The sequence below is a fragment of the Orcinus orca genome, chromosome 10 (genome assembly GCF_937001465.1).
Source record: "Orcinus orca chromosome 10, mOrcOrc1.1, whole genome shotgun sequence".
In the NCBI taxonomy this organism is placed as follows: domain Eukaryota; kingdom Metazoa; phylum Chordata; class Mammalia; order Artiodactyla; family Delphinidae; genus Orcinus; species Orcinus orca.
This window is the reverse complement of record NC_064568.1, coordinates 56,621,355-56,649,044: the sequence shown is the minus strand read 5'-3', so window position 1 is coordinate 56,649,044 and position 27,690 is coordinate 56,621,355. Positions and strand designations below refer to the sequence as shown.

Genomic DNA, 27,690 nt, shown 5'->3' with positions numbered 1-27,690 from the left:
TGTATATGTATCTTTCTAAACAGTGCTTTCATTGCAGCCCACAGATTTTTATAAGTTGTATTTTCATTTAGTTCAAAAAAATTTCCAATTTATATGAGACTTTTTCTTTGAGCAATGTGTTATTTTGTAGTGTGTTTTTTTTTTTTTTACATTTTTATTGGAGTATAATTGCTTTACAATGGTGTGTTAGTTTCTGCTTTATAACAAAGTGAATCAGTTATACATATACATATACATATTTTCCCATATCTCTTCCCTCTTGCATCTCCCTCCCTCCCACCCTCCCTATCCCACCCCTCCAGGCAGTCACAAAGCACCAAGCTGATCTCCCTGTGCTATGCAGCTGCTTCCCACTAGCTATCTACCTTACGTTTGGTAGTGTATATATGTCCATGCCACTCTCTCGCTTTGTCACAGCTTACCCTTCCCCCTCCCCGTATCCTCAAGTCCATTCTCTAGTAGGTCTGTGTCTTTATTCCTGTCTTACCCCTAGGTTCTTCATGACATTTTTTTTTCTTAAATTCCATATATATGTGTTAGCATACGGTATTTGTCTTTCTCTTTCTGACTTACTTCACTCTGTATGACAGACTCTAGGTCTATCCAGCTCATTACAAATAGCTCAATTTCATTTCTTTTTATGGCTGAGTAATATTCCATTGTATATATGTGCCACATCTTCTAATAACATAATAATAACATAACATCTAATAACATAATAATTTTCTACAAGAATACTAAATTTTTGTGGTTGTTTATTTACAATTTGAGTTTCTAAGTAAACTGAAATTTGTTTTATCTCAGAATAGTCACTGGTACATCATAAATGGCTTGCATCTCTTTCTGGCCTTTCTTCTTGCCTTCTTTTGAAGGAGAGTCTACTGGTTGTCCACCAAAAATCTGCTCTCACACCCCTCCACTCCATCGACTTGTAGCAGGATGTGCTTCCCCATCACAGATCACACCTCTCAGTCTCTCTCACAGCCTCAAGGGGCTCATCCCTGAGTTCTCCCCAGTGGAGTGTGAGGGGAATCCTGTGTCTGAACCCAAAACGCCGGGTGCACCAGCAGATATAAATGTGCCTTGGCAGGTGCAATGGGAGAGGAAGAGTGGGCATCCCTGTGTGACCTCATGGAGCAGAGCACCACACCCTGGACTCACAGGAAGACAAAACCCATTGCACGGTGAGACCTCTCCTTCAAGCCCATGCACTTTGGGGCTTCTTTGTTACTGCAGCTTAATCTTAATATTAACAAATACACTCTCCCTTTCTAGTCCCATTTCTCTCACTTCTGTCTGCCATTACCTCCTCCTTTTTGACTTCAATTTACTGTCCTTTCATTGGTTTAAGCCCGTGGTGCAAGCACAGTTCTACAATTTTGAGCTCCCTCAAAGTTCAAGCAGAGGTCTCTTATATGGCCCCACCCTGACACTTTCTTTTCTTAGAAAATATACTAAAACCAATAGTCTACCTCATCAACTAGCAAATGGCCAGCAGATTTTAAACAATATGGAACTAGGTAAGCAATAGAACCATATTCTAGACCTAGCTCACTGGCCAGGACTACATCCAGATTTGGGTTCAAATGAAGATATTAGACCAGCCTAGGGCAAAAGCCATGCTCTAGCCTTGTGCTATGAAACAGCACACCACCCAAGGCTAGAGTGTTGGAATATGAGCAAACACTAACTTTTCAAAATCTAATCTCTTTGTACATGAAAGTCAACTATAAAACAACCTATTAATGATATTTACTGTAAATTATAAATTGGAGTGGAACTAGAGATTTCAATGAATAAAGATCTTCATATTTATGGTTATGTCCTAGCACAGATGCTATGCAAATTTAACTATTTGAAAACAAAGAGCCATGAACTGATAGGTCTCCCCAGGAGTTACAGACAAACAGTATTCATAATGAATGTATAAATAAAGAAAGTTGAAAAAAAACCAATGTGTTCTTTGATCACAAAAAGAATTCCCATTTCTCTCTGACACGTTTATTCTTTTTCCTGAAACAAACCTTCATAATGATACATGAGTTGTGAACATTATGTTAGAATGTTTTGCTCATGTCAATAAATAATAACCCATCTTGAAAATTCACATTTTAGATTACATAAGCCATATCTGAGGAACGTTAACAACTTGGTTCCATTTGACAAAAGTCAGGGAAGTCTTAGTCATATTCTTATGCATGTAACAAAGTAACCAAATATTCTACAATATAATAAGAAGGAAATGAATATGCTTTCTCATATATAATACTCTCTGTGCTGTGAACTCAATTGTTCTGCATCCCTGGCCCTGATATAGTTATGTCTATGGTTCAGTGTCAAGCCTTAGGAGAAAACCTGGTGATTGATATCACCTCAATGCCAATTATATTAAACAGAACCAGTTCTTACACAGCATGGACAAGGACAGCACATGAATTCTACTTTTTTTGATGACATTTATTTAAGGAAACCGTCTTCATAAACAAAAGCATTTACCTGCTCTTTAATTATGGTTAATTCAGAAACAATATTCCTTACACTGCTGTCTCGATCTTTTTTATCCTTTCCAAATGCTGGGTTATGTAAATTGACTTCTTTCATTGCTAAAAGATTTTGACCACTATGCTTTCTAACCTAAAATAAAGGAGACAAAAAAAAAAAAAAAAAGAATGGTTTGGGAGTAGAGAGGGGAAGAAAGTGATTAGATTAATAAGGTCACATGATTAAGCCAAATCATCTAAATAAGTCATATATCTTTAAAAAGTAAATTTGTATTTACACTAAGCTCACCTCAAAAAAATTGGTATATCCTGGATCAGTCTGCAATATTTCATAGGATTTTACTTGGTACATACAGAAACACTGGTGTGAACTTGGAGAATGTGTCATGCATTGGGACAAACCATTTTGACTATTTGTATGAGAGATTAGTGACAGCTTTTGTCTTCAAAGGTCAGTGACCAACTTCTAGAGCTGAGAGCTAAGGTAAGACAACATCAGTGCAGCTATCTGTTGTACAGAAACCACCATTCTAATTTTTATATCTATTTGTTCACTGACAAGGGCTCCAATTCACTTGTGTGTGGGTGTGCAGGGAGACATGCAGTTTGTTTGGGAACATTGGAAATGTTGTTCAAGGGCAAGGTCACCTTGTAAACACAGCCAAAAGCTCCACTTCCAAGATGATCCAAAACTGCATAGTTGCCTATATATTTCGAAGGAGCTTTATTCTGATTAATGCTTTCAATATTTTCAGCAATTTGCTTCAGTTCATCCTCCTAACCAAAAAATGAAAAGGAAATGGGTTGCTATGATAAGTGCATCCTAACTGCATAGCAGCCTGACAAAATATTTAAAGCTCAAGACTTACCACTAATAAATTCAACTTTGATACTAATTCTTCATAAGCACTGATATCACGAACATAATGTCCTATGTCAATGAAGATCTCAAACAAGTCGGTGGGGAAAAGTCTACAGAGAAAAATACACACACATACTTCCTATAGGAGTTGGAAACTCTGGCCCATTCCTTCCCTTTTGGACCTGGCTCACTTATAGGTTAATTACATTAAATACACTGCCAACAAATGGGGGAATAATACTCACCAACTTATCTCATGAAAATAAACTAGAGACACAGTTCTTAAGAGGTAAGGAAAAACAATTGGAAAGGAAAGTTCCAGAGATCTACTGTATGACACTGTGCTTATAGTTAAGAACACTGTATTGCACACAAAAATTTAAGAGGGTAGATGTCATGTTATATGTTTTTTGCTACAATAAGATATGATACAGATTTTACAAAAATCTTATTTGTAAGACATTTGGGGGTGTAGTATTAAATATACTAGGAATGAATGTTGATTGGGTGTTTATTGAGCACAGAGCACTTTCACAAATACAATTTGATTTAGTCCTCATGAAAATAAAATTAAAATACAGGTGAATTTAAAAAATGAAGAGATTTATGCATCATTTCCAAGCTACTGGTTTCAAGGGTTTAGGTTTATTAAAATCTTTAAGCCCACTGATGTGGATGATTTAGGGCCTTGAAATGAAAGGTTATAATGAATAACGAATACTTCCTTTTCTTCCCCTAAATTCAACTGTTATATAGAAATAAAATAAAAACATAAAATGCCCCATTCTTCCAAACAAAAGATGTTATATTAACTCAAGATTTTATTTCCATTTTGCCTTATCAATAAAATTCTAGTAAGAACTTGGGCCTACGATTTGGCTAACCTGCCACCTCTATGGCACGCAGACCACACCTGTAGGTAACCACGGTCTGCTTCCCAAGGTGGTGGTTTTTCTGTCATGCTCACCACACAACCTTCTGATCCAGGAACATCCAGCCTCCTCCCCTTCAAATGGGTTCCTATACTGTTAAGGACATCCAGACAAATACTTTCTTTTCTATTGATTAAAAGGAAATGACTAGATCAACTTTGGACATTTCTGAATGGGCAAAAACAAGCACATATTTTTATTTCATCCATTAAAAATGTTAATGTCTTAAAAAAGAAAAACTAAAATCCATAGCAGTTACATGTAATTAAAAGAGTTGTGTTGATGTGATTCATGTGCTTTCCTCATCATTTTGTGAATTTTCAGAGTTAAGATATCACTAGGGCTGCTCAGTATTATCTGTGGATTTTAAGAAATCTGAAGGCACATGTTTTGCATACTGACTCTTTATTCTCTTACTGTTTGCATCTAAATCAGGTACATGAAAACAGTTGACTCTAATGACCACTGATCACTTAAATTTCTCTAAGCTCATACCTTTTAAAGAGTGGTCTGTTTCTTTCCATACTGAAGAGAAACCTCAAGGCTCTGAAAGCATAACACTGGAAATAAAAGGATATATGATTCTCAAATGGTAGCTGAACAAAGTAAAACATTTTCAGGATAGCATGATCATGAAGTGAACATTAACGTGACTTTTTAGTGAGTGTGGCTGGTCTCTGTGGGAGCCACAGCTTGTAACTGAAAACAGACAACATCAACACCTGGGCCAGTTCTCATGTTTAAAAAGTATTTGCGTTGTGGAAGGCTAGGGATCTGGGCCTTGTTTCACTCAGTGCCTGTCATTAGTTCCTTTCTAGAAAGTACAGAAGGAGCAGAGAGACAAGAAATAAAACTCCTACGCCGAGAAAACCAAATGTCCCAAGATTTCCAGGAGCTCAAGGTTTATTTTCTTTCTAGCCTGCTATGTATGCCTCAGTATTTATATAGTTTCTCTGAGAAAATAAACACTAGAAATAATGACATAAAAATAGCCACAGGCACACTGGACTCAAACTTGACAAACTGGTCTCTTGAGTAAGGTCTAAAGCATTCCCCAGATAGAACCATCTACAGTAACTCCTGAGAACACTCAGAAAGAGGCCTGTGAGACTTTAACAAAGAAAAATAAACACTGGACATTTTGCAGTGCTGAGAAAAAAGAGAGAGCCCCAGGCTTGCAGCTGTACCTGTACAATAGGCCACCACTGGGGTGACCAGGGTCTGCTGAATTCGAATCTGGAATCATTTCATGAAATTAGTGATCTGAATATAGAAGGGTCACAAACAAAACTGTCTGGAGAAGCCAGGCAGATAACAAGACCACACGAAGGAGACTGGTGAGAAAGCAGTGGAGACTGTGAGAAGCGAGGAACATGCATGTGCCTTGAAAGAATTTCCATACATATTCTTTAAAAGCCTCTACTGGCTTAACAGAATACATGTGCAGGAGGGAGTGTACTTTACCATGGTCCAGCACAGTGTCATGCATCAGTGCTGTACTAGAGAAGTAAGTCCCACGCCTGTGTGTTCTCAGTGGTAGCTCTCCAAAATCTCTGCCTGCCAGCCCACAGATACCACCAAAAATTCTCTGCTAGGTTTGACCATCATTCTGGCTGAAAGCTCTTAAATCAGATTGAAGGCAAATGTTGTTTTTTACTTCCTGTTCTAACGACTTGAAAAAAAGATAAGCTGCAGCTACTGCAAAGGCTTACTTTAAATTGATTTTATCATGCCAATGTCTTTGGGGACACTTGCCCCCTGGTGTCCACTCCTCAAAAAAGCACATAGAACCCTGCATAATGTGGCCCCTTCTTACCTTCCAGGCCTCATCTCCTAAGGTAGGGGTCCCCAACACCTGGACCATGGACCGGTACTGGTCCGTGGCCTGTTAGGAACTGGACCGCACAGCAGGAGGTGAGCAGCAGGTGAGCGAGCAAAGCTTCATCTGCCACTCCCCATCGCTCCCCATCGCTCCCATTACTGCCTGAATTCTGCCCCCACTCCCGCTCCCATCCATGGAAAACGTGTCTTCCACAAAACCAGTCTCTGGTGCCAGAAAGGTTGGGGACCACTGTCCTAAGGTACTCCCTCTACCCCACACACCACACCCACCCCACTGAGCAGCCTAAGCACACTCTAAGCTGCCAGGCTCCTGTCCTTTGTCCACGCTCTTCTCTCTGTGCGGATGCCCGTCCGCCCTGGAGCAGATATCATGGGTGCCCACTTCTATCCCTTTACTCACCTGACCAGCACCAGCTCATCCATCAAGATCCATTTTACAGGTTTGCCTTTGTAAAGGTGAAATGCTACTGACTGTGGTCCGTGCTTAAAGATGGCACATAATTTTCCCCGTAGTATTATTTTGATACACAAGCAATGTTTTTAAAACATAGAACTTACAGATAAGCAAAGAAATGTCTAAATAAAATCACCTAAATCCCTACAGAGAAACTACTGTTAAGCCTTCTACATTGTTTTTTGGGTTTTTTTTTTTTTTTTGCGGTATGTGGGCCTCTCACTGTTGTGGCCTCTCCCGTTGCAGAGCACAGGCTCCAGATACGCAGGCTCAGTGGCCATGGCTCATGGGCCTAGCCGCTCCGCGGCATGTGGGATCTTCCCGGACCGGCGCATGAACCCGTGTCCCCTGCATCGGCAGGCAGACTCTCAACCACTGTGCCACCAGGGAAGCCCCTCTACATTGTTTTAACAGCATTTGTTTCCATGCCAGCCTCCCTCACCAGATATTCTTCCCTCTCGGTCAGTACAGGGGACCAGTGCTAACCTAAAAATTCTAAAATTCATAGATTATATTACCAAAATTTCCCCAGATTCCAGTAACTTGATGTTAAAGAATAATGGATATGTTTATTACCTGTAATAGATTAGTTTTTGCTGCATTCTTTTGTTTATTTCGTAAAATTAATTTTGCTATTGTATATATACCATTTTCCTGGAAGAATAAAGATGCCATGTTATCAGTGACCAGCAACAATGCTATGGAGATACACAGCATAAAGAAGGAAGGAACAATTTTAAAATATTAAAGAAGAAATGTTAGTATAATTTTGGAATCAGGAGTAAATATTACAGGACAATACTAAAAATGTCAGTGTAATACTTTTAAACATCAACGACTATAACCACATCATAAAATCTCAACTGTCGTTAAAGATTATAAATAACAAAGTATATCAATTAAAAGTGATTTAAATACTTTAAAAACAAAGAGTAGGGGGCAAAAAAAGGGGGCAGAGTAAAGGGATCCAAATGCCTTTATATTTTGCATTTTAAATATCTAATTATGAAATATTTCTCCCTTTATTGTTTTGTTAAACAATACATGTAGATAAACTAGTATAGAAAAGAAGATAGAAAAATAAGAGAAAAATCATAGATTTTTAAAAATGAAAGTTATTTGTATAAACGGTTAACATCTTTCTAGCCTTATTCTAATACAAATACAGACATGGGGGAATGAACAAAAAGTATTACCTTATTGCTCCATTTTTTATTATCTATTAAATACATAATTTACTGAACTCTACTCTATGTGGGCATTTATATTATAACTGTGAAGAGCTTTACCTGCCTTATTACATTTAGTCTTCATAGCTGTTCTGTGAATTAGTCTGTAATTTCCTTGTTTTATACGTGACAAAGTCAAAACTTAGGCTAAATATTTTTCCAGAGGCCAAGACAGCAAGCAATGATAACAGGACTGAGCCTCCCCCTGCCTCAGCAGCCACCCTGACCTGCTGAGCTTCCCCAGGGACTCTGATCACTGCTGACATGATCCGTTACTAACTTTATGAATTTATGTATTTTTAAGTTGATGTACTGAACAAAAAAACCTTTTCTCTGTAAAATTCAACAAGCAGGAAATAACTTTTATAATAGAAACACATACAAGGGTTGTATACAAATGTGTGTATTCACACACACACACACACACACACACACATATGACTGTATATGTAGTGAATTGGTTAATGAATTATGCTTTGTGTGCTCTGTGAAATCAGTTTCCTGGCAATGAATATTTTGTTTGGTGTGTTTTAATCACCTCTAGCTGAATAACTTCATGTCCTCTTAAAGTGACTGCTATCCTTAACTCATGGTGTCCTATGCCCCATAGGAATTAAAACAATTAAATTAAAACAATTCAGAATACTGGGTCATATGGTAGTTCTATTTGTAGTTTTTTAAGGAACCTCCATAGTGGCTGTACCAATTCACATTCCCACCAGCAGTGCAAGAGTGATCCCTTTTCTCCGCACCCTCTCCAGCATTTATTGTTTCTAGATATTTTGATGATTGCCATTGTGACCGATGTGAGATGATATCTCATTGTAGTTTTGATTTGCATTTCTCTAATGATTAATGATGTTGAGCATTCTTTCATGTGTCAATCCCACTACTGGGCATATACCCTGAGAAAAACATAATTCAAAAAGAGTCATGTACCAAAATGTTCATTGCAGCTCTATTTACAATAGCCAGGAGATGGAAACAACATAAGTGTCCATCATCGGATGAATGGATAAAGAAGATGTGGCAGGTATATGCAATGGAATATTACTCAGCCATAAAAAGAAACGAAATTGAGTTATTTGCAGTGAGGTGGATGGACCTAGAGTCTGTCATACAGAGTGAAGTAAGTCAGAAAGAGAAAGACAAATACAGTATGCTAACACATATATATGGAATATAAGAAAAAAAATGTCATGAAGAACCTAGGGGTAAGATGGGAATAAAGACACAGATCTACTAGAGAAGGGACTTGAGGATATGGCGAGGGGGAAGGGTAAGCTGTGACAAAGTGAGAGAGTGGCATGGACATATATACACTACCAAACGTAAAATAGATAGCTAGTGGGAAGCAGCCGCATAGCACAGGGAGATCAGCTCGGTGTTTTGTGACCACCTGGATGGATGGGATAGGGAGGGTGGGAGGGAGGGAGACGCAAGAGGGAGGAGATATGGGAACATATGTATATGTATAACTGATTCACTTTGTTATAAAGCAGAAACTAACACACCATTGTAAAGCAATTATACTCCAATAAAGATGTAAAAACAAAAAACAATTCAGAATAGCTTTAAAAAAAAAGATAAAGAAAATGAAATAGACTGCACGTAATATTGGGAATAAACACCATCAGTTACCTACATGGCAGTTCTTTTTAAGCTGAGTTAAAAGAGGAAGGACAAGAATATAAAATGGAATTCTACATGTTAAATAAGACATATTACAATATTTTTAAGCCATGTTCCAGGATACAGGTGTCACCTGAGGTGGGCTCCCTCCATCGTGACAGGTCCTGGCACCCTGTCCTCTCACCTGAACCACCTGGTGGGCGTTGGTGTTGTCGAGCACCAGTTCCGTGAGGGCCGCACAGCAGGCTGCAACGAAAACCACCAAATGCCGTGTCTGTCGTGGCCATGGCGGCACTTGCACATCAGCAATCTCGCTCCCTGCCTCAGAGAATTTTGTTGGCAGAGACATTCCTCAAAAAACACTAATTTTCCCTCTGGCACGTCTCTGGGAGAAAGGCACCTGAGTTGTGCTGGCTGGTACCTTTCTTCTTCGTGTAGCTCACATGCATGCACACCCCATGGCAGCCTGTGGGGCACCCCTAATGCACCCCGCTGTGCATGGAGTGGGGGGGCAGGCACCGTCAGCCCCATACCCAACATGTACCCTGTGTGGAGCACGTGCTCAATGTACATGGACAATGGTCAGGTAAATAGTGCGTACTATAAATATATTATCCAAATTAACCCTTATAATCCGAGTATGAACTACTTTAGAGGGCTAACAGGTTAGGCCACAGAACTTGGCAAGCAGAGGAAAGTTTGGGGTGTCTTTAACCTGCAAGTCCAACACTGGTACCAAGAAGTTTCAGGCATCCACATGAATTTAACTTCACATTTTTTAAGTTATAAATATAATTAATATTATCATTATAATTTTATAATAGAATAATACAAGGTTAAACAGTATCAAATAATGAAACATAATAATATGATATAAATACCTGCTTGAAGAGAGAAAGTATTTTCTTGTATTTCCCGAGGGCTGAAATCTTCTGACAAATGAAGCTGCTGGATTTGGCCTGCCGCATTGGCACTAGACAGGCTTCCAATGGAGGAACGATCAGAAACAAAATTTCTGTCCCTGAAAAAGAAAAGTTAATGCACAGACCAATTTATCAATGGTAGTTCATGGTCAGTGCTTTCTGATTCCCGTTTTATAAATCTTTGCCTCCCCAGGTCATAAAGTTTTCTCCTGTGTGACCTTCCAATCCACTCAGACATGATTTTTGTGTGAAGTGTGAGGTAGGAGTCATCTCTCTATTTTTCACATGGCTGCCTTTGTTTTGAACTCTATTCTTCTGCCATTTACTTGAATACATCTCAGTCTTCATCATTCTGAGTTTTGTCTTTTTCCATTAAATTCCAATCTTCTTTTATTTTAGGAAAGTTCTCTTCTATTAGATGATTGAGGCTTTCCAAAATTTCCTTTTGTTTTGTTCTCTACCTTAGGGATATCAATTATCCACGTGTTGAGAACCCATCTTCTGCAGGCCATATCCTTCATTTTATGTTGTTCTTATTCCCTTGTCTTCCTCCTCTGCATCGTGTGTAAGTTTTCAAGCACGCCCTTCCTTTCACTAACTCCACATTCTTTCTGGTACTCAGTCTCTGCATGTTGTTCAGTCCTCATCTTCTTTCCCAGCTTCACAATCATTCTATTCTCCTTTTTACTATCCTATCATCTCATCTTTAATCTCATTTCATAAACTTCATGTTCTGTTTAATGTCTTTGATAAAATAAAGCATTTGTTTTTCTGTTTACTTAGTGCAACATCTTCCACAATAGATCATTCGTCTGTCTTTATCTGCTTTGTTCCCTTCTGTTTTACATGGTTGCCATGTTTTTCATGCATTTATTTTTATGGCAGCAGCTCTATGTAGATTTCTATATACCCAAACGTAAAGTGGATGGAGTCTCCCTGGCCTCCCTCCTGTGTCATCTGGGCCCTCTGCCCTTCTTTCGGGGAGCATAGGGAAGGTAATGGAATAGCTGCAGTCAATGATCTTTAATTATGTTAAAACTTGAATTTTAGGGATCACTCTATCTGATCAAGAGTATGTAACCTTTTAGTAACTGCCTTTGAGTTTGGGACTGCAGGTGAATGGGCGTGAACAGATTTCCTATAAACCACCTTGACAACAGAGGCTGTTCATACTCAAGCCAGCAGACAACCTGGCAACCTCACCCCTTGTACCAGCTCCAGGCAGCCCATCTCTGAAAGGATATTGTTTACACAGCTGGTGTAATAAATTCTCCCAGAGCACTGAGCCATATTTAACATAGAGTAAGTATTGACATACATCTTCTTCCCAGGGAAGACATTTCTAACATTGTACCATACAAGTGGACTGGGAAAATTACTCTTTAGATGTGAAAGAACTCTTTTCTATCAAGAATGGTTCCTCCAAAAGGGGAAAACTAGTACCTTATATTAAACTCAGTTCTATGTTGTCAAAAGGCAGGTTTTGTCCTTGAAGTATTGCTTAACTATTATATAATTTAATTTTATCATCAAGAAAATAGCTGCTCTCCACGAGGGCTACCCACAGCCACTGTAATACGTATGATGGACAAAAATAACCACCACCATCATCCTATAAACTCAAGTGGAAAAAAACCTTTGCAATCATAATTACTTTGACTGTGGGGCTAGCTCATTATGCCACAATACTAACGAAAGATTTATAGTTTATACTTTAAAGTACTTGAGATTTTTATGTGATATTCATAAAAGCAAGTAGATTGTTAACAGTCTACACATTATTTCCTTGGTTTTGGTAATGACAGAAATTGTTAACAAAGTCACGGTTCATATCTCTAGTCTGTTCTTATGCTTTGGAAAGTTCCTTCAGAGAATGGAGCTGATGACACATAGCTCCACAATATCAAGTTATCAGGCACAATAAGCACAAAGTCTGAATAATATTGATTTGATAACAAGTCATATTAAAATTGATGTTACTCTGCTTTTATTAGAATGAACTTTATTTACATACTACAGATAACTGTGATCTTTTTCCAGGCAGATATAATCCTTTTCAACTTTGATTCAGCACCTAGGGGGATGAATTATGCTCGATAATAATTTTAGGTAATAGATCCTTCCCATTGGTGGTACCAGTAATATTGTTATTCAATACTTCAATACTTGTAATACAATACCATATCTACTATTTTTTGTTATTGTTATAGTTTTTGCAACATAATTCAAGAGAATTTCAGTTTGAAACTATTTTAACAAGCCATTCCTTCCCCAGATTTATGGCTTTGAATACCACCAGATTCTTTTTTTTGTTGTTTTTTTTTTGCAGTACGCGGGCCTCTCACTGTTGTGGCCTCTCCCGTTGTGGAGCACAGGCTCAGCGGCCATGGCTCACAGGCCCAGCCGCTCCGCAGCATGCGGAATCTTCCCGGACTGGGCCACGAACCCGTGTCCCCTGCATCAGCAGGCGGACTCTCAACCACTGCGCCACCAGGGAAGCCCCAGATTCTACTTTTAAAAGAGAGACAACAAGGTCTTAATCCACCTCAGAGCACTGCCACGGAGATTAGAGAGAAAAGAGGAGCAACTGGCCCAGGGTCAGTAACATGGAATCATTTGAATAACCGTATTTCCCCCTATTTTAACTAAGGATCATACATCCGTTACTTTAATGCAGGCTGGTGATTCAAAAAATATGTCAGGGCTCCCAAGGAGCTGAAAAGATGAACGCTCCTGACATTGATTTAGAGCCTGTTTGCAACAAGTAAAAATGACTCTGTAGAACATGAATGACCAAAGAATGGGAGGGAGCCAGCTGAGCACATGCCCACCCTGCCCTCGAACAGCTGAGACCCCAGCCTTCATCAGCCAGAGTGAAGCAGGCCAAAGCCTACTCTGACTCACCCTCGTAAAATATGAAGAAGCTGCTTGATGCCTCCCCAAATGCGAATTTCCACACTGATCTCAGGGTCCTCACAAATCTGAACCAGGATCCAGACGACGCTCCACAGCAGCTGTAGGTGGTCTGAGTGCAGCAAGCTGAGGAGGATGGGGACACCCTCGTAGAGCTTCACCTGCTCTCTCACCTGGCGCTCGGCACAGAGCAGGCGCAGCAGCTCAGCCGAGAGCCTGCGAGGGATGGGCGGGAGGGGAGACTCAGCTCAGTGGTGGCTTGACTTGATTCACACGGAGCTGCCGACATGCACGGACGGTCGCGCTAACAGGCTCTATGTCACAGTCAGCTCATGTTCTCTGTAGAGGGCTGGATCACAGCCAAGTGTTTGCAGCTCTATGGGCCATACAGTCTCTGTCATGAGTACCCAGCCATGCCAACATGTGCAAAAGCAGCCACAGACAACACATGAAAACCAATGGGCATGGCTGTGTGCCAATAAATCTTTATTCACAAAAACAGGCAGGGAGCCAAATTTAGCCTGCAGGTCATAGTTTCTGGACCACTTTCTAAGTCATATCCTCATGGTATCCCCATTAGTCTGGCTAAAAACCTACTAACGAGCAAACAGGCATCAAGTACATACAATGGGACCTGAATTATGCTCAAGACAAAAGAAATATAAAAGTTTTATCCTAGTCTTCAGAAACTTACTATGTGATTGCAAAAATAAGACATTAATACCTGATGGCAAAAACACTATGATCCAGGGAAATTAAATGCAAAGTGCTCAGTGAATATCTGGAGAGTAAAATAAAGATAATGATGGCATAAGACATAAGGTTCAACTAAGCTCTGAAACATTATGATTATAGACGTTTCATAGAGCTGTCCTGAATCCTCCAGGCTCACACTCTGAACACTCTTCCTGGATGGTGTTATTTATTCCTGTGGCTTCAAACACTCCCTCTACCCTGGCACTGTGATCTCAGCCCAGGCATCACTCCAAACCTATAGAGGTTCCAGCAGTCACTTAACTGTTCCACAGGCACTAACCCCACTGTTTCTAAACTCAGTCATTATCCTCCTCCCCAAATCAGCCCTTCCATTTATGTCCCCGATCTGGACTCAGGACACCACAGTCTTTTCAATTTCCAAGCCAAAGACTGGGAATCCTCCAAGACACTCCCTTCTTCTCCAACCAGTGGAGAGCCTTTGGTGCCCCCTGTTTCCTGGGCAAGCACTGGGGTTAATTCTTCTGTGAGTCCTGCAGCTAGCTAAACCCACTGCCCCTCCATCCTTTTGAGCCTCGATTATGCTCAAGATATAAGCTTCTCGGTCACTCTGCTTGCCAATATTTCCATTCTCATCCTGCTTCACAATTCCTTTCCCTGAGCTAATTTTCCATGGCTCCTCTCCCTCCCAAACTTTTATGCTCTGACATGTGTTCTTTGGTAGACAGTACTCTTCACCTTCTCAAACTTTCTACACCAAAAATACCCTCCTTGTTCTAAGTGGATCTCATTGTGTGGCTAAATTCCACACTCCACACACTGCAATCAGAATAACTGTCCCCACAAAATCAATCTGATCATGATTAAAATCTGTGAGTCTCCATGTTCATGATAAAAACCACACTACTAGGCACAAAGAGCCCATCATGACCTCGCTAAAGGTATCTCATCTATAAAATATAGAAAGAGAATTGTAGATCAAACAAGTTAAAACACAAAAGTGCTTAGAGCAGGGCCTGGCATGTAGAAGACCTGGCCAAAATTAGCTCTATTTCTAACTTATCAAAATTAGCTCTATTTCTAACTTATCTAACTTATTATCTAACTTATAAGCCAACTTATCTAACTAGTTTTCTGGCACCCTCCCTCCTGCACTCTGCTGTAGCTGCGCCCACCCATGCACGCTCCTCTCTCACACAGCACTGCAGGCCTCCAGGTGGGAGCATATTCTGTTTTCACTTGCTCTCTTCCTCTGCCTAGACAACTGCTCCTTCTTTTAGGAGACTTGGCATGACCCCTCGCTCTGATTGGAGGTGCTGCTCCATGCCCTCAGGGTATCTATCCTGTGCATCCACTGACCACACCACCTACAATGTTGTGGTGAAACTGATGATTTGTGTGTCTGCCCCTCTCCTACACCATGCAACCATATCTTATTCATCTTTAGTTTTCCAACACCTGTGCAGAGGCTATTGGGTGAATCAATTCAGACAACCAAGTCTAAGTATAGTTTGTAAAAGAGGGTTAAATTGGCTTAGATGAAGAATTCAAGGGATTTACTATGAGTTAAATGTCAGTGTTTTATTGCTTGGGATTTCTGTTAACTATTTGCCTCTTTAGAAAATTATGACTTACTCGACTAAATATCATATGATGCAGGTAACCTAATAAATATCTGGATACAGTAAGTTTTTAGGGCAATAGGTAGTTCAAGTGAAAATGAGTTCATTTTACTCTAGATTCTGTTTTGGTCATGAAATAAGTCAGTAGCTATCTTAATGTATTTTACTTGCCTTAAGCAAAATAGATTTTAGGAATCTAATCACTTATTCAACACACAATCTGAAATTACTGAAAGTAGAGCCACCTCAGAGTTTCTTTCCTTAAGGAGACAGGATGTAAATAAATGTAATAAAAAAATATTAAAGATGTAATCATGAGATTTATATATTTCAAATCTATGACCAGTTCTAGAAGTAAAGCAGGACCAGAGACAAATCGATATATCTCTTTGCTATTGGTTACTTTATATAAACTTAAATAGAAGATAAATGCCAAGTTGACGCATGATATTCAGTTAACAATGTAAATAACTTAAGTAAAATAATAATAATCATTTTCATTAAATGTCAGACACTGTCATTTTCCCCTGTTAGCAGTCCTACCTTTTGGAAAGCAAGTCATATTCATGTAAAATCATCAGCAGATTTTCTACAATGTTGAGTTCACTTATTTTCTCCCTACATTCTGGACTACAAATTGAAAAGTATTAGTAACTATGAAAAATGTATTTTACCATATCCATGTATTTAATATCTTAGCCCTCATATTATCCCAGGAGGAGAAACAAAATGCAATGTAGCTCTATGGGGCAGGGCTACATTAAACTCCAACATTCAATAAGTATTATATGTCATAAATTTAAATTTGTTTAATAACAGTATGATGATAACATGATTTCCTTTGGAGAAAGGGAATCATATGCTGTTCACAAAAAAGCAATGATCAGCGTTACTCACAGTAGCCAAGATATAGAAATGACCTTATATATCCTTTGATAGATGAAGTGGTTAAAGAAAATGTGATATACATATTTATATATATAATTGAATATTTATATATAGTTATAATTGAATATTGTTCAGCCATAAAAAGTCCTGTCATTTGTGACAATATGGATGAACCTAGAGAACAATCTGTTAAATGAAATAAGCCAAACAGAGAAGGGCAACTACCATACGGTATCACTTATATGTGGAATCTAAAATAAACAAACAAAACCGACTACATAGAAACAGAATAGAATGGAGGGTGTTTACTAGGGGCTGGAAGTAGGGGGAAACAGGGAGATGTAGGTTAAAGGGTACAAACTTTCAGTTATAAGAAGAATGAGCACTAAGGATCCAATGTGCAGCACAGCAACTACAGTTAATAATATGGGGTTGTGCACTTGAAAGTTGCTGAGAGATCTTACATGTTCTCGTCACAAAACCAAAAAAAAGAGTTAACTATGAGAGGTGATGGATGTATTAATTATCTTGATCTTGGTAATCATTCCACAGTGTATATGTGTATCAAATCATTATGTTGTACACTTCAAATACATAAAATTATATTTGTCAATTAGTCCTCAATTAAGTTGGAAAAAAACCCAAAAAACAAAAAAGCAGTGATCCACTTACTGGTATAAAAACATATTTAAAGCTTTTTAATTTAAAATAATCATAACATCTGTAGGGGTTATCTAGAATTTTTTAAAGGGCAAAAATATTTGAAAATGTTAAAATATAAATAGGGGAGAGAATGAAGAAAACAAGTCAGGGAGATTCAACTTCCAAGACATACTGTGTAATTTTGAAAGTAGAAGTAACTGAGGGTTGGATGAAAAAACTAGGTAAATATTTCTAGTCAGGGAAAAAAAAAGAAAATTTTAAACTGCTTTGCTGCTCCAACTTAAATTCTAAAATGATGCTTTTCTATCCCGGATCCTTTTCAGTATAGTTATGGTACTTCATGTTTATTTTTCACAAATTTTAACTAAGTAGATGACAAAATAAATAGAGAAACTGATCTATTTTGCATTTCTTCCATCTGAGTTGCTAAAGCAGCAGAACTTATTAAAATACACTCACCTTTCAGCTAAACTAGCCACAGCCAGAAGGGCACCCAACAGAACGTTAGTATCTCGGGCACTGAGTAAATTTACTAATGTCTGAAAAATGAAGTAAAATAAGGTTTAATTATGTAAGTACTATAAGCTTCTTGAACAGTATGTTTCCTTCTAAAGATCATAGAGGCTTAACCTCAAAATTTGTTAAACATTCACAATCCCCAGTTCTTAAGGGGCAGGCATCCACCCCCTCTTCAGACGAGCTCCTTGTAAGCATTACTTGCCCAGGACAGGAAGCAAAGGGACCACGATACATGGCCCTCTACTTCCAAGTGCCCACGCTGTCTGCTCTCTGTCTTCTGGTAGCGACCAGTCACTGAGCACTCATTCTGAGTTGGGCATTGGCATTGTGGCAGGCACTTTCCAAATTATGAAAGTACTTTTTCAACAAAATGTTGAAGACTGTCATTTTTTCCCAAACTAAGCAAGATATGCTAACACTACCAGACAATCCATTTGCCTCTCAAATTTCTGAGTAACATCACTGAGTTGGGAGTCGTCTATATCTTATCAGTCACCTTCTCGGGATTCCCATTACTACAAATTTACATATTTTCCCTCTAAATTTTTAGAACTCAGGGTCCCCCAAAGCACACACCCAAACATACTTCAGACCAGAGCTGTATAACAGCTCAGACCTGTATAACAGCTCAGACCTGTTATTCAGACCTGTATAACAACTACTAGGCTGATTTTGGGTTTCTATTATGTGGGTTTTTCCCCTTTATGATCTTATGCATTTTCTATGGAGCTATTATTATCTTTGTTTCTCAGATCCCTTCCTCTTTTTCTTTTCTCACTTTTTGCTTTCTGTCTTCTAACATAATATTTCTCAAAATGCAGTCACTGATACATCATTTCACAATTTTTGTCATGTCCACCCTTAACACCTTAATGCTACTCAAATATGTTCTTCAAATTCTAAGTGATATCAGTGAAATATATAGCTATTGAAATAAAAAATGTTGACCTGTATTATCACTAAGAATCACCCCCCCCATACAATGAGCAGCATGTGTTAACACATTTTAGGCAACTTTGCTCTAATATATGCTGGAAAGTGGCTTCCTGGGATATAAAAACTCAACAAATTATTGAAACCTGGCTCTAGGCAGCTACCAGCTAAATAATTTTGCTGTAAATATAAATGTAGTCTGTTTTGATTAAACCTGCATTCATTCATCTTGAAATATGTATTTGACCCATAGGCTTATAATACTAAACCATCTTATTATGAAGTTAAACCATATGAAATTGACCTACACACCAGGGTAATTTCACATGGTTCAAACTAATATAACCTCATGTGTCAAATGGAATGTATTTATATGTATACATATACATATATGTATTTATTTATTTATTTGTAAACACACACCTAGGGTCAGTTTATATATAGCCAAGGTTTTACAAGCAACATTTAAATTAAGCAATAAACTTAGTTGATTAAGCAATAAAGAATTAAATGACATAGAACAAAGAAAAAAGTTTCAGAAAACCTTTATTTGTTGTTTCTATATTTACTCCTTAGGCAGGTTAGCAGAGATTGGCAATTTTAGGCTAGGTTAGCAGGCTTGAGAATTATAATTACACATGGCTTGACCACAAGGGCTCTGGACTCTAGCATGTGAACCACCACCATATGAAGCTGAAGCAGGAACTCCTTCTGGGACCACTCACCTTGTGGGCTCTGCTTGTGGTGACCCATTCTCTTTGGTCTTTGACAGCAGCAAGTTTTTGAAAAATATCTATAAAGGAATGGAATATCTCAATGAGGGATTTGAAGCTTAAAGGGGGTCAGTGCTCATAGAGCCTCAGGTCTCAAGTACTGATGGGCAAGCAAAGGAAGGACAAATGGGAACACAGGCCACACAAAAAGGACAATGGAGGGAGGAGGGACAGGGTTGATTTTTTTTACTTCAAGAATCACGTTTCAAGCTCAACTAGTATTTATTATATATTACTATTATAATAATAAAATTTGGAGATAGCAAGAAAATTAAACCTTCCCTTCCACTTAAAGTTGAATGAGTTCCTTAATATCATTACAAGTTCATAGTGAAACCTATTCTTCAAAGATAGTCCCCATAAAGATTTCATGTGATGGACTTAGCAAGGTTCCTCAGTGGAGGGGAACGGCTGGCCTCACAGAATCTTCCTGGTCCCTGAGGCTCACCACAGATTCCTCTCTCCCTGGAATTGAGAATTAAGGTCCTGTCCTGTGCACACAAAGAAAGTGGGCTCACTCTCATGAGAGCAGGAGTGTGCACTCATCAAATCCAGGGAGCACGGAAGGTGGGCTGGGAAGAGCTTCCAAAAAGAGAAGCTTTGTAAGTGGGTATTGTTATTACCCCAATCTTATAGATGAAAAATGAATAGTCTCTGACATTTTAATAGAAATCGAAGGAGGCAAAAAATATTTTTACCAAAATTTGTTTTTATGGAAGGAAATCTCTCTTGCACTAAATAAACTAAGCTTGTGCTCAATGAAAATCTTTTAAAACATGAAATCGGGTTTTTCAAGGTAAGAACTGTGATTTAAAAATCTCCCCTCTGGGTACATTTTGCCACTGAGCATAACAGCTGGCATGGACTCTCAAGCTCATAGCTGTGTGGGGACCCCCGTGAGTATTCAAAGCGTCCCCCCTTCCCTGCTGCAAATGCTATGCCCGGAAGGCCAGCTGCGTCCCGGGACCGCGCTTACACGTCATGTTGACCAGCTTGTCCACGCTGTGCTGCGCCTCCCCGGAGCCGAGGTACCCGTGGGCCACGATCTCCATGTACTGCGGCGGGGGGAGGGGGAGACCGACAGGCGAATCAGAGGGGAGGACGCTCAAGCACACAGCAGGTGAGGGGAAAGGTTGTGCACTTCTGAAAATGAGCTGTAGGTGGCACAACAGGCTCACCAAACAATACTTGGTGCCCCTGGGCCTGCTTCACTCAAGGGCAGAAGGGAGTGGGTTTCTGGGTTCTTGGCTTCTGTGGAACACCCCTAGGTGGAGGGAGGGACCTGGAAAGATTGTTTAAACTCTCAAAAGTCCCAAGATGACTCCTAACTGGATAAATTTGTGTTGCAATTTAGCCTCCAAATAAAAGATACAAGTAAGATGCAATAATATAGTACATATAATTTTAATTCTTCAATGTAACTTTTCAGCAGAATTTTAATAACACACTGCATATATTTTATCGACCTTATGTTTTATAACATCCTAAATTATATCTAACCAGCATACAAGCAGATAGCAATAATCAGAATGAAATGTATGGGGTAGTCTAATAATCCCTCACTGTGGATGACTGATTGTAATAAGTTCAGAGAAACACACATAAATTTCTGACATTTTAATGAAAGTAGAATGGATAAAAAGATCCTTTACAATATAATTTTATTAAAGATTATTTCATTAAATGAGCTAAACCTCTAGCCAATTAAAAATTTTCTTAAAAATAAAAACAAGATATGTTTTATCAATTTCCCAATAAAAAAATAATAAAATAGATTTAATATTAAATTGTCATTAAAATTAATCATCCATTAATAACTCAGGATGAGTTTGTAGGGCCACGGGTTTATTATGAAAATTATTCTTTCCATACATGGTATAGATTTCAGGAGAATGGGCTGTTTCAACTGTTTCCATGCCTGGAAATTTTGTTTGATTGTATTAGTAAGCCCAAACATTGGACTGTCTCAGCATATATATTCACCTCCTTACTTTGCCTCAGTAGTTACCAAAGCAGAAAAATAAATGAAGTCAAGATCATTCCTCACATTGTCATTTATTTTTAATATTTTAGTGAGCACAGCAATTCTTTTTTTGTGTGGAAAAGTTATGAACATCTTCATAACCAATATTTTCTCCCACCATTTGGTGTGTGCAATGCTGAAGCCTGGGGCCTGCCAGACAACACCTATTTATTTTCTTTACTAACTAAAGACAGGTGACCTTTTATGTTGATAGAACTTTCTAGTTTCAACAGGCTGGGTAAAGTGAGCCCAATTAGCCAAGAGAAAATGTCACAAGTCCCTCCCTGCTCTGTGTGTATCCTGCCTCATGCTCACACTCACAACCCTGCCTGCTCCTCTCCTTGGCATGCAGCTAAGGTAAGAAAGACATCTTCTGTCACACACCTTGTAATCTCTGCCTAAAAGAGAAAGGCAAAACCAGCCACCACAAAAGGAATCTTACCTGAGCTAGGTTTTCAATCCCACCCAAGCTATGGAGTATTTCCTGATAAAATAAAAACAACAGAACACACATGAAAGATGAGAGTGGTGGGGGGAATGTATTTTACATGCAATCTATTTATTAAGTTATGAGTTTTAATTATTCTTTGAAGACCCACATTCTAACATAAATATGGAAAACTTTAATGTTTTCCAGTCATACTATATTTAAGATAAGTTATTAATAAATATGAATGAAAGTTGGGTTGAGATTAAGAGAATGTAAGTATGCTCAGAACTGCAGCCTGACTCCTAATTCTTTTTACTTCCTCTCATGTCATCATAAAATGTTAGAGCTGGAAAAAGCTGTTAGATATCATTCCCTTCAACACCCTCATATTACAGAGTAGGAAAACTAAGACCCAGAATGGTAAACCATTTGCCTAAGTGACAGAGCCTGGATAAGAATCCAGCATCACTGAATCCCAGGACCTTCCTCTAGGCCTCTGCCTAGTGTGGCCCATGGACCAGCAGCAAAAACACCATCTGGAGCTGATTAGAAATGCAGAATCTCCTACTCCCCCCAGACCTGCTGAATGACACTATGAATTTCAACAAGATCCCTGGGAAATTCACACGCCCAATAAAATCTGAGCAGCATTGCTCTAGTAGACTAGACGACAGGGCTTCTCCTTAAAATGATGTGGCTTATCCTAAACTAATGTAAGGATAATCATTGCAAAATGTCCTCGGATATAGGTCTTTAAAATCAATTCCCAATAACAAGGCACTGCATGAAACTTCTGAAAAGTGCTTATTAAGAGAGAGAGTGCTGGGAGGCTGGAGTTGTGAAAGGAACTGGTTTGGAGCTCTCCTAACAGTTGATGCTCTCAGGTTACCCACACTGACATTTATCTTGGGGTTAATGGGTTTCAGGTGGCCCTAACCTGTGTAACTCTGTATTGACACCTCTCTCCTCACTTTCTATGCACACAAGGAAGTTATTTGAAATACAAACATTAGCCAACATTCCAACTCTGGAAAGTTCAGGGCAATGAGTACGTGACTGTGAGGGCGCGATCTCGTTCTACCCGGAAGCTGAGTGGGCAGCTGAGGAAAGGCTCAGGGGCTCAAGGCCTCCTGGGTCAAGGTTTCCTTATTCTGTGTGAAGGGAATTTGGAAGCGACATACCCTTGTTTAAATTAAGAATAAAGGTACATTTATAACGCTATTAAAAATCGTTCTATGACCACCTATTAATTTGAATTCCCATGATTGCTATTCACTTTAGAAGACCTATAATTAAAGAACGTAAGAATATTGTATACATTATCGCTAATTATGGTGGAAATTTTATACATATAAAAATAACATTTTAAAACCACTTATATATTTTTTTAACATCTTTATTGGAGTATAATTGCTTTACAATGGTGTGTTAGTTTCTGCTTTATAACAAAGTGAATCAGTTATACATATATATATACATATTTTCCCATATCTCTTCCCTCTTGCATCTCCCTCCCTCCCACCAACCCTATCCCACCCCTCCAGGCGGTCACAAAGCACCGAGCTGATCTCCCTGTGCTATGCGGCTGCTTCCCACTAGCTATCTATTTTGCGTTTGGTAGTGTATATGTGTCCATGCCACTCTCTCACTTTGTCACAGCTTACCCTTCCCCCTCCCCATATCCTCAAGTCCATTCTCTAGTAGGTCTGTGTCTTTATTCCTGTCTTACCCCTAGGTTCTTCATGACTTTTTTTTTTCTTAGATTCCATATATATGTGTTAACATATGGTATTTGTTTCTCTCTTTCTCACTTACTTCACTCTGTATGACAGACTCTAGGTCCATCCACCTCACTACAAATATCTCAATTTCGTTTTAAACAACCCAATCCAAACATGGGCAGGAGACCTAAATAGACATTTCTCTAAAGAAGGTATACAGATTGCCAACAAACACATGAAAGAATGCTCAACATCATTAATCATTAGAGAAATGCAAATCAAAACTACAATGAGATATCACCTCACACCGGTCAGAATGGCCATCATCAAAAAATCCACAAACAATAAATGCTGAAGATGGTGTGGAGAAAAGGGAACCCTCTTACACTGTTGGTGGGAATGTAAAGTGATACAGCCACTATGGAGAACAGTATGGAGGTTCCTTAAAAAACTAAAAATAGAACTACCATATGACCCAGCAATCCCACTACTGGGCATATACCCTGAGAAAACCATAATTCAAAAAGAGTCATGTACCAAAATGTTCATTGCAGCTCTATTTACAATAGCCAGGACATGGAAGCAACCTAAGTGTCCATCAAAAGATGAATGGATAAAGAAGATGTGGCACATATATACAATGGAAAATTACTCAGCCATAAAAAGACACATATTTTTTCAGCAAATATTTTTTTTTTCATTCCTGTTAGGTAAGATCCCTGGGTTAGGCTCTGAAGGGGACACAAATATATAGATGACAGAGGCTGACTTCACTGAGCTGCAAGCAAGCATAAGGCAGATGTACAAATAACTGGAATTGAAGATAGAATTGGTAAGTGTTATAAGAAAGTTATACATGAGGTGCTGTGATGTTGCAGAGGAGGGACATATAATAGCCTGCTGAGAGGACTAAGGAAAACTTTGTAAGGGTGGTAGCCTCTGAATGGGCTTAGAAGGATGGATAGATGTGCTGAGAAGACATGGGGGGAGAGGAGGAAATAAAGGGGATTCCAAGCAAAGAGAACAAAGAGGCTCAAAGGTGCATAGAAGTTGCGTAGAAAGAACATCAAGATGTTCTATTACTGTGAAAAGCACCTCCCTAACACCATGAAGGGAATCTTTGGGAATAATGTTAGAAAAATAGGGTGAGATAAACTGGACATGTCCATTCAGACGTGGACATGAGCCTGAATTTGAACTTTGCCATTCGGGCCTGATGAAAAGGTGCGAACAAGGGCCAATCAGAATCAGCCGTGAGCACATCGTCCCTCTAGTCTTAGAATGAACTGGAGAGGCAGGGGCATGGAGGGAAGCCCTGTGGGTTGCAAGAAGGGAGTGGACAGGTGGGCTGTCTTGGCAGTGGTGTGACCAACTGGGCGTGAAAGGGCCGAGGGCAGGAAGGGAGTGCAGGAGGCATCTCTGTCTGCGAGCCAGGGTGACTGGGGGCAAGGACACGATGAACCCGGGAAGGGGAGAATAGGCTGGGTAGACAAGGAGACTGAGTCTGGACATGCTGAGTTGCTGGTGGTGTATCCAAGTGACAAAAGAACAACAGCCCGGGGAAAAATGAGGCCAGGGCAGAAGACTGAAATCTGGCATCGCTGACATAAAGGAAATTTAAATTTGAAGCTTGGGAGGGAGAAGACACCAGGGAGAGAATAATGGTTAAATGATTGGTCATGGTCATCTTTAAATGTTTACCTTGACAAAAATATATCTATCCAACAATCAATGTTAACAATATGGAACTAAGCCCATGTTTCCCAAACTCTCTCCTGGGAATAATCATTTTATTCTGTGCAGTGGGTGGTACTAGGTATTCTTAAAAAAAAAAATTTCATGATCAAATGGTAGGTTAAACAGAATGTAACAAATTATCTTATCGTAGACTAAAACTCCTCAGTAAAATTAAAAACTCCTCCGAGCTTTAATATGCTGCCGTGCACTGTAAGTCTCTAGTGGGAGAACCCGTGTGCAGCTTTCCTACATATCACCGGGCAGAGCACATTTCTTTTCACAGAATACTGACCAAGTCCTGTGGAGCACCGTGAGAGAAGCGCTGCTATAAAGTACAATAAGGGGAAAATGCACTCAAGCAGTTACGCTCCATTTGTTAAACAAACACTTTCCCCGAGGCCCCGACAGAGACTGGAGCACTGCGGGGACACGCCTGCTCTGACCTGCCAGCGTCTATGGCAGAGAAGACCACGAGGCACGCATACCCCTGGGCTCAGCATTCCTGGTTACTGATCTGAAAAGCAAACAGGACTGAATGCCCTTCCCCACCTCAGCCCTCCTCCCCGGCATGGGCTGGAGGCTCATGGGACTGGGCTCTGGACTTCTGAAACTAATGGCCTGGAGAAAGTCCCCATCAATCTGAACTTCAGTTCAATGAGCCACATGTGAACAAATGTCCTTGCTCTACCCATTCCCAGAATTTTTCTCTTTTTAAAAAATTGATACAATAACATAATACTGATAAAAACTATATAGAACAATGGAGCACCCTGCAACACCAATCTGGCTGTTGTCAGTCCAGCACGATGTCACTGCGGCCCAGAGCATTGGGGCCCTTAGACACACTCCCCTGGGCCTCTCGGCCAGCAGAGCAGTGAGCTCTGATTGCTGCGCCCTGACCCACCACCCATGCCTCTGCTGTCAGGGTTCCACACCTCTCATCCCTCCGTCTCAGTTGAAGGCCCCCCTATGCCCTGGCCTTTACTTATCTTTCCAGGTGTATTAGTAACTACTCTTCTAAAAGTCTCGTAGGGGGTGAGGAAAAGTTTCCTGCCTTGGAGTCTGGAGGAAAGGTGGTGCCATTAACAGAATCAGGAGCTGATTCTGCAGGTTGGAGGAGAGGGGGGACGAAGAGGACCCTGTGCAGTTACTGAGGGTCCTGTGCATATCAGGCTCTCTAACTCTTTGGCATCTGTATGCCTTTACACACTTAGAAATTACTGAGAATCCCAAAGAGCTTCTGTTTATGTGGGTTCTATCTATTTATATATATCATATTAGACATTAAAAGTGAGGAATTTTTAAAACACAAGAGTACACAAGCATATGTTCCGTCATTACACATCCTGTAGCCTTTACAAAGCTCCACTGCACACTTGTAAGAGAGTGAGAGTGAAAAGGCAAATAACACTGTAGCATCACTTTTAAGATAGTTTTGACCTTGTGGGACCCCTGGAAGAGTTTCAGGGACCGATGACGGTCCCCAGATCACACTTGAGAATCACTGTGCTACTGTGTCATCAGGATCGCTGCCCAACATATACCTGGAAATTTGGGACTTAAATGAATGGAAAAGTCTGAGGCTGGAGATATGTGCTTGTGAGCAAAGAACAACAACAACAAAATGATAGTTGAAGCCAAGAGCTTGGAAGACAGGGGAGAAGATGACAAAGAAAATAACTTTGGGGAAGGTTAACATTTAGAAAGGCAGAATTTAAAAAAGGAGCAGGTAAATAATACAGAAAAAAGAAAAAGAAAAAATGATGAGTAAGAGCTAGAGCTTCTCAGGATCAGTGAAGGCAAACAGAAAATGTGGCAAAGGGTATGGGTTGCTAAAGAAAGGCTTGGGGTGCAAGGGCAGCGGGGAGAAGGCCACACAGCTCCACTCTCCTTTTATTGTTGTAGCTGATGTAAATGTAGCTTAGGGGCTTTTAAGAATTTTTCTTAGGACTTCCCTGGTGGCGCAGTGGTTAAGAATCCGCCTGCCAATGCAGGGGACATGGGTTCAAGCCCTGGTCTGGGAAAATCCCACATGCCATGTAGCAACTAAGCCCATGAGTCACAACTACTGAGCCTGCGCTCTAGAGCCCGCGAGCCACAAATACTGAGCCCACGTGCCACAACTACTGAAGCCCGCACACCTAGAGCCCTTGCTCCGCAATAAGAGAAGCCACTGCAATGAGAAGCCTGAGCATGGCAACAAAGAGTAGCCCCCGGTCACCGCAACTAGAGAAAGCCCGTGAGCAGCAACAAAGACCCAACACGGCCATAAATAAATAAATAAATAAATAAATTTAACAAAAAAAGAATTTTCCCTTTATCCTTGATAAGCAATGTGTTATGACAGCTTACTGTAAGGAGTCCAGGTGGACTTTTACC

General features: G+C 39.7%; 1 protein-coding gene across 1 annotated transcript in view; it reads right to left on the bottom strand.

Moving 5' to 3' along the window:
• The window catches only part of NEK10 (NIMA related kinase 10), a 321,275-nt gene that overhangs the window by 245,146 nt on the left and 48,439 nt on the right, over positions 1-27,690 (bottom strand). The window contains exons 8-20 of the mRNA XM_012536668.3: positions 21,866-21,907; positions 20,377-20,455; positions 19,353-19,420; positions 17,635-17,714; positions 16,168-16,254; positions 13,280-13,504; positions 10,334-10,473; positions 9,637-9,698; positions 7,168-7,245; positions 4,791-4,855; positions 3,371-3,473; positions 3,150-3,278; positions 2,497-2,634 (exon numbers count right to left, since the gene is read on the bottom strand). Of these exons, the coding sequence (XP_012392122.2) occupies positions 2,497-2,634; positions 3,150-3,278; positions 3,371-3,473; positions 4,791-4,855; positions 7,168-7,245; positions 9,637-9,698; positions 10,334-10,473; positions 13,280-13,504; positions 16,168-16,254; positions 17,635-17,714; positions 19,353-19,420; positions 20,377-20,455; positions 21,866-21,907 (1,296 nt within the window). The remainder of the gene's footprint in view (positions 1-2,496; positions 2,635-3,149; positions 3,279-3,370; positions 3,474-4,790; positions 4,856-7,167; positions 7,246-9,636; positions 9,699-10,333; positions 10,474-13,279; positions 13,505-16,167; positions 16,255-17,634; positions 17,715-19,352; positions 19,421-20,376; positions 20,456-21,865; positions 21,908-27,690) is intronic.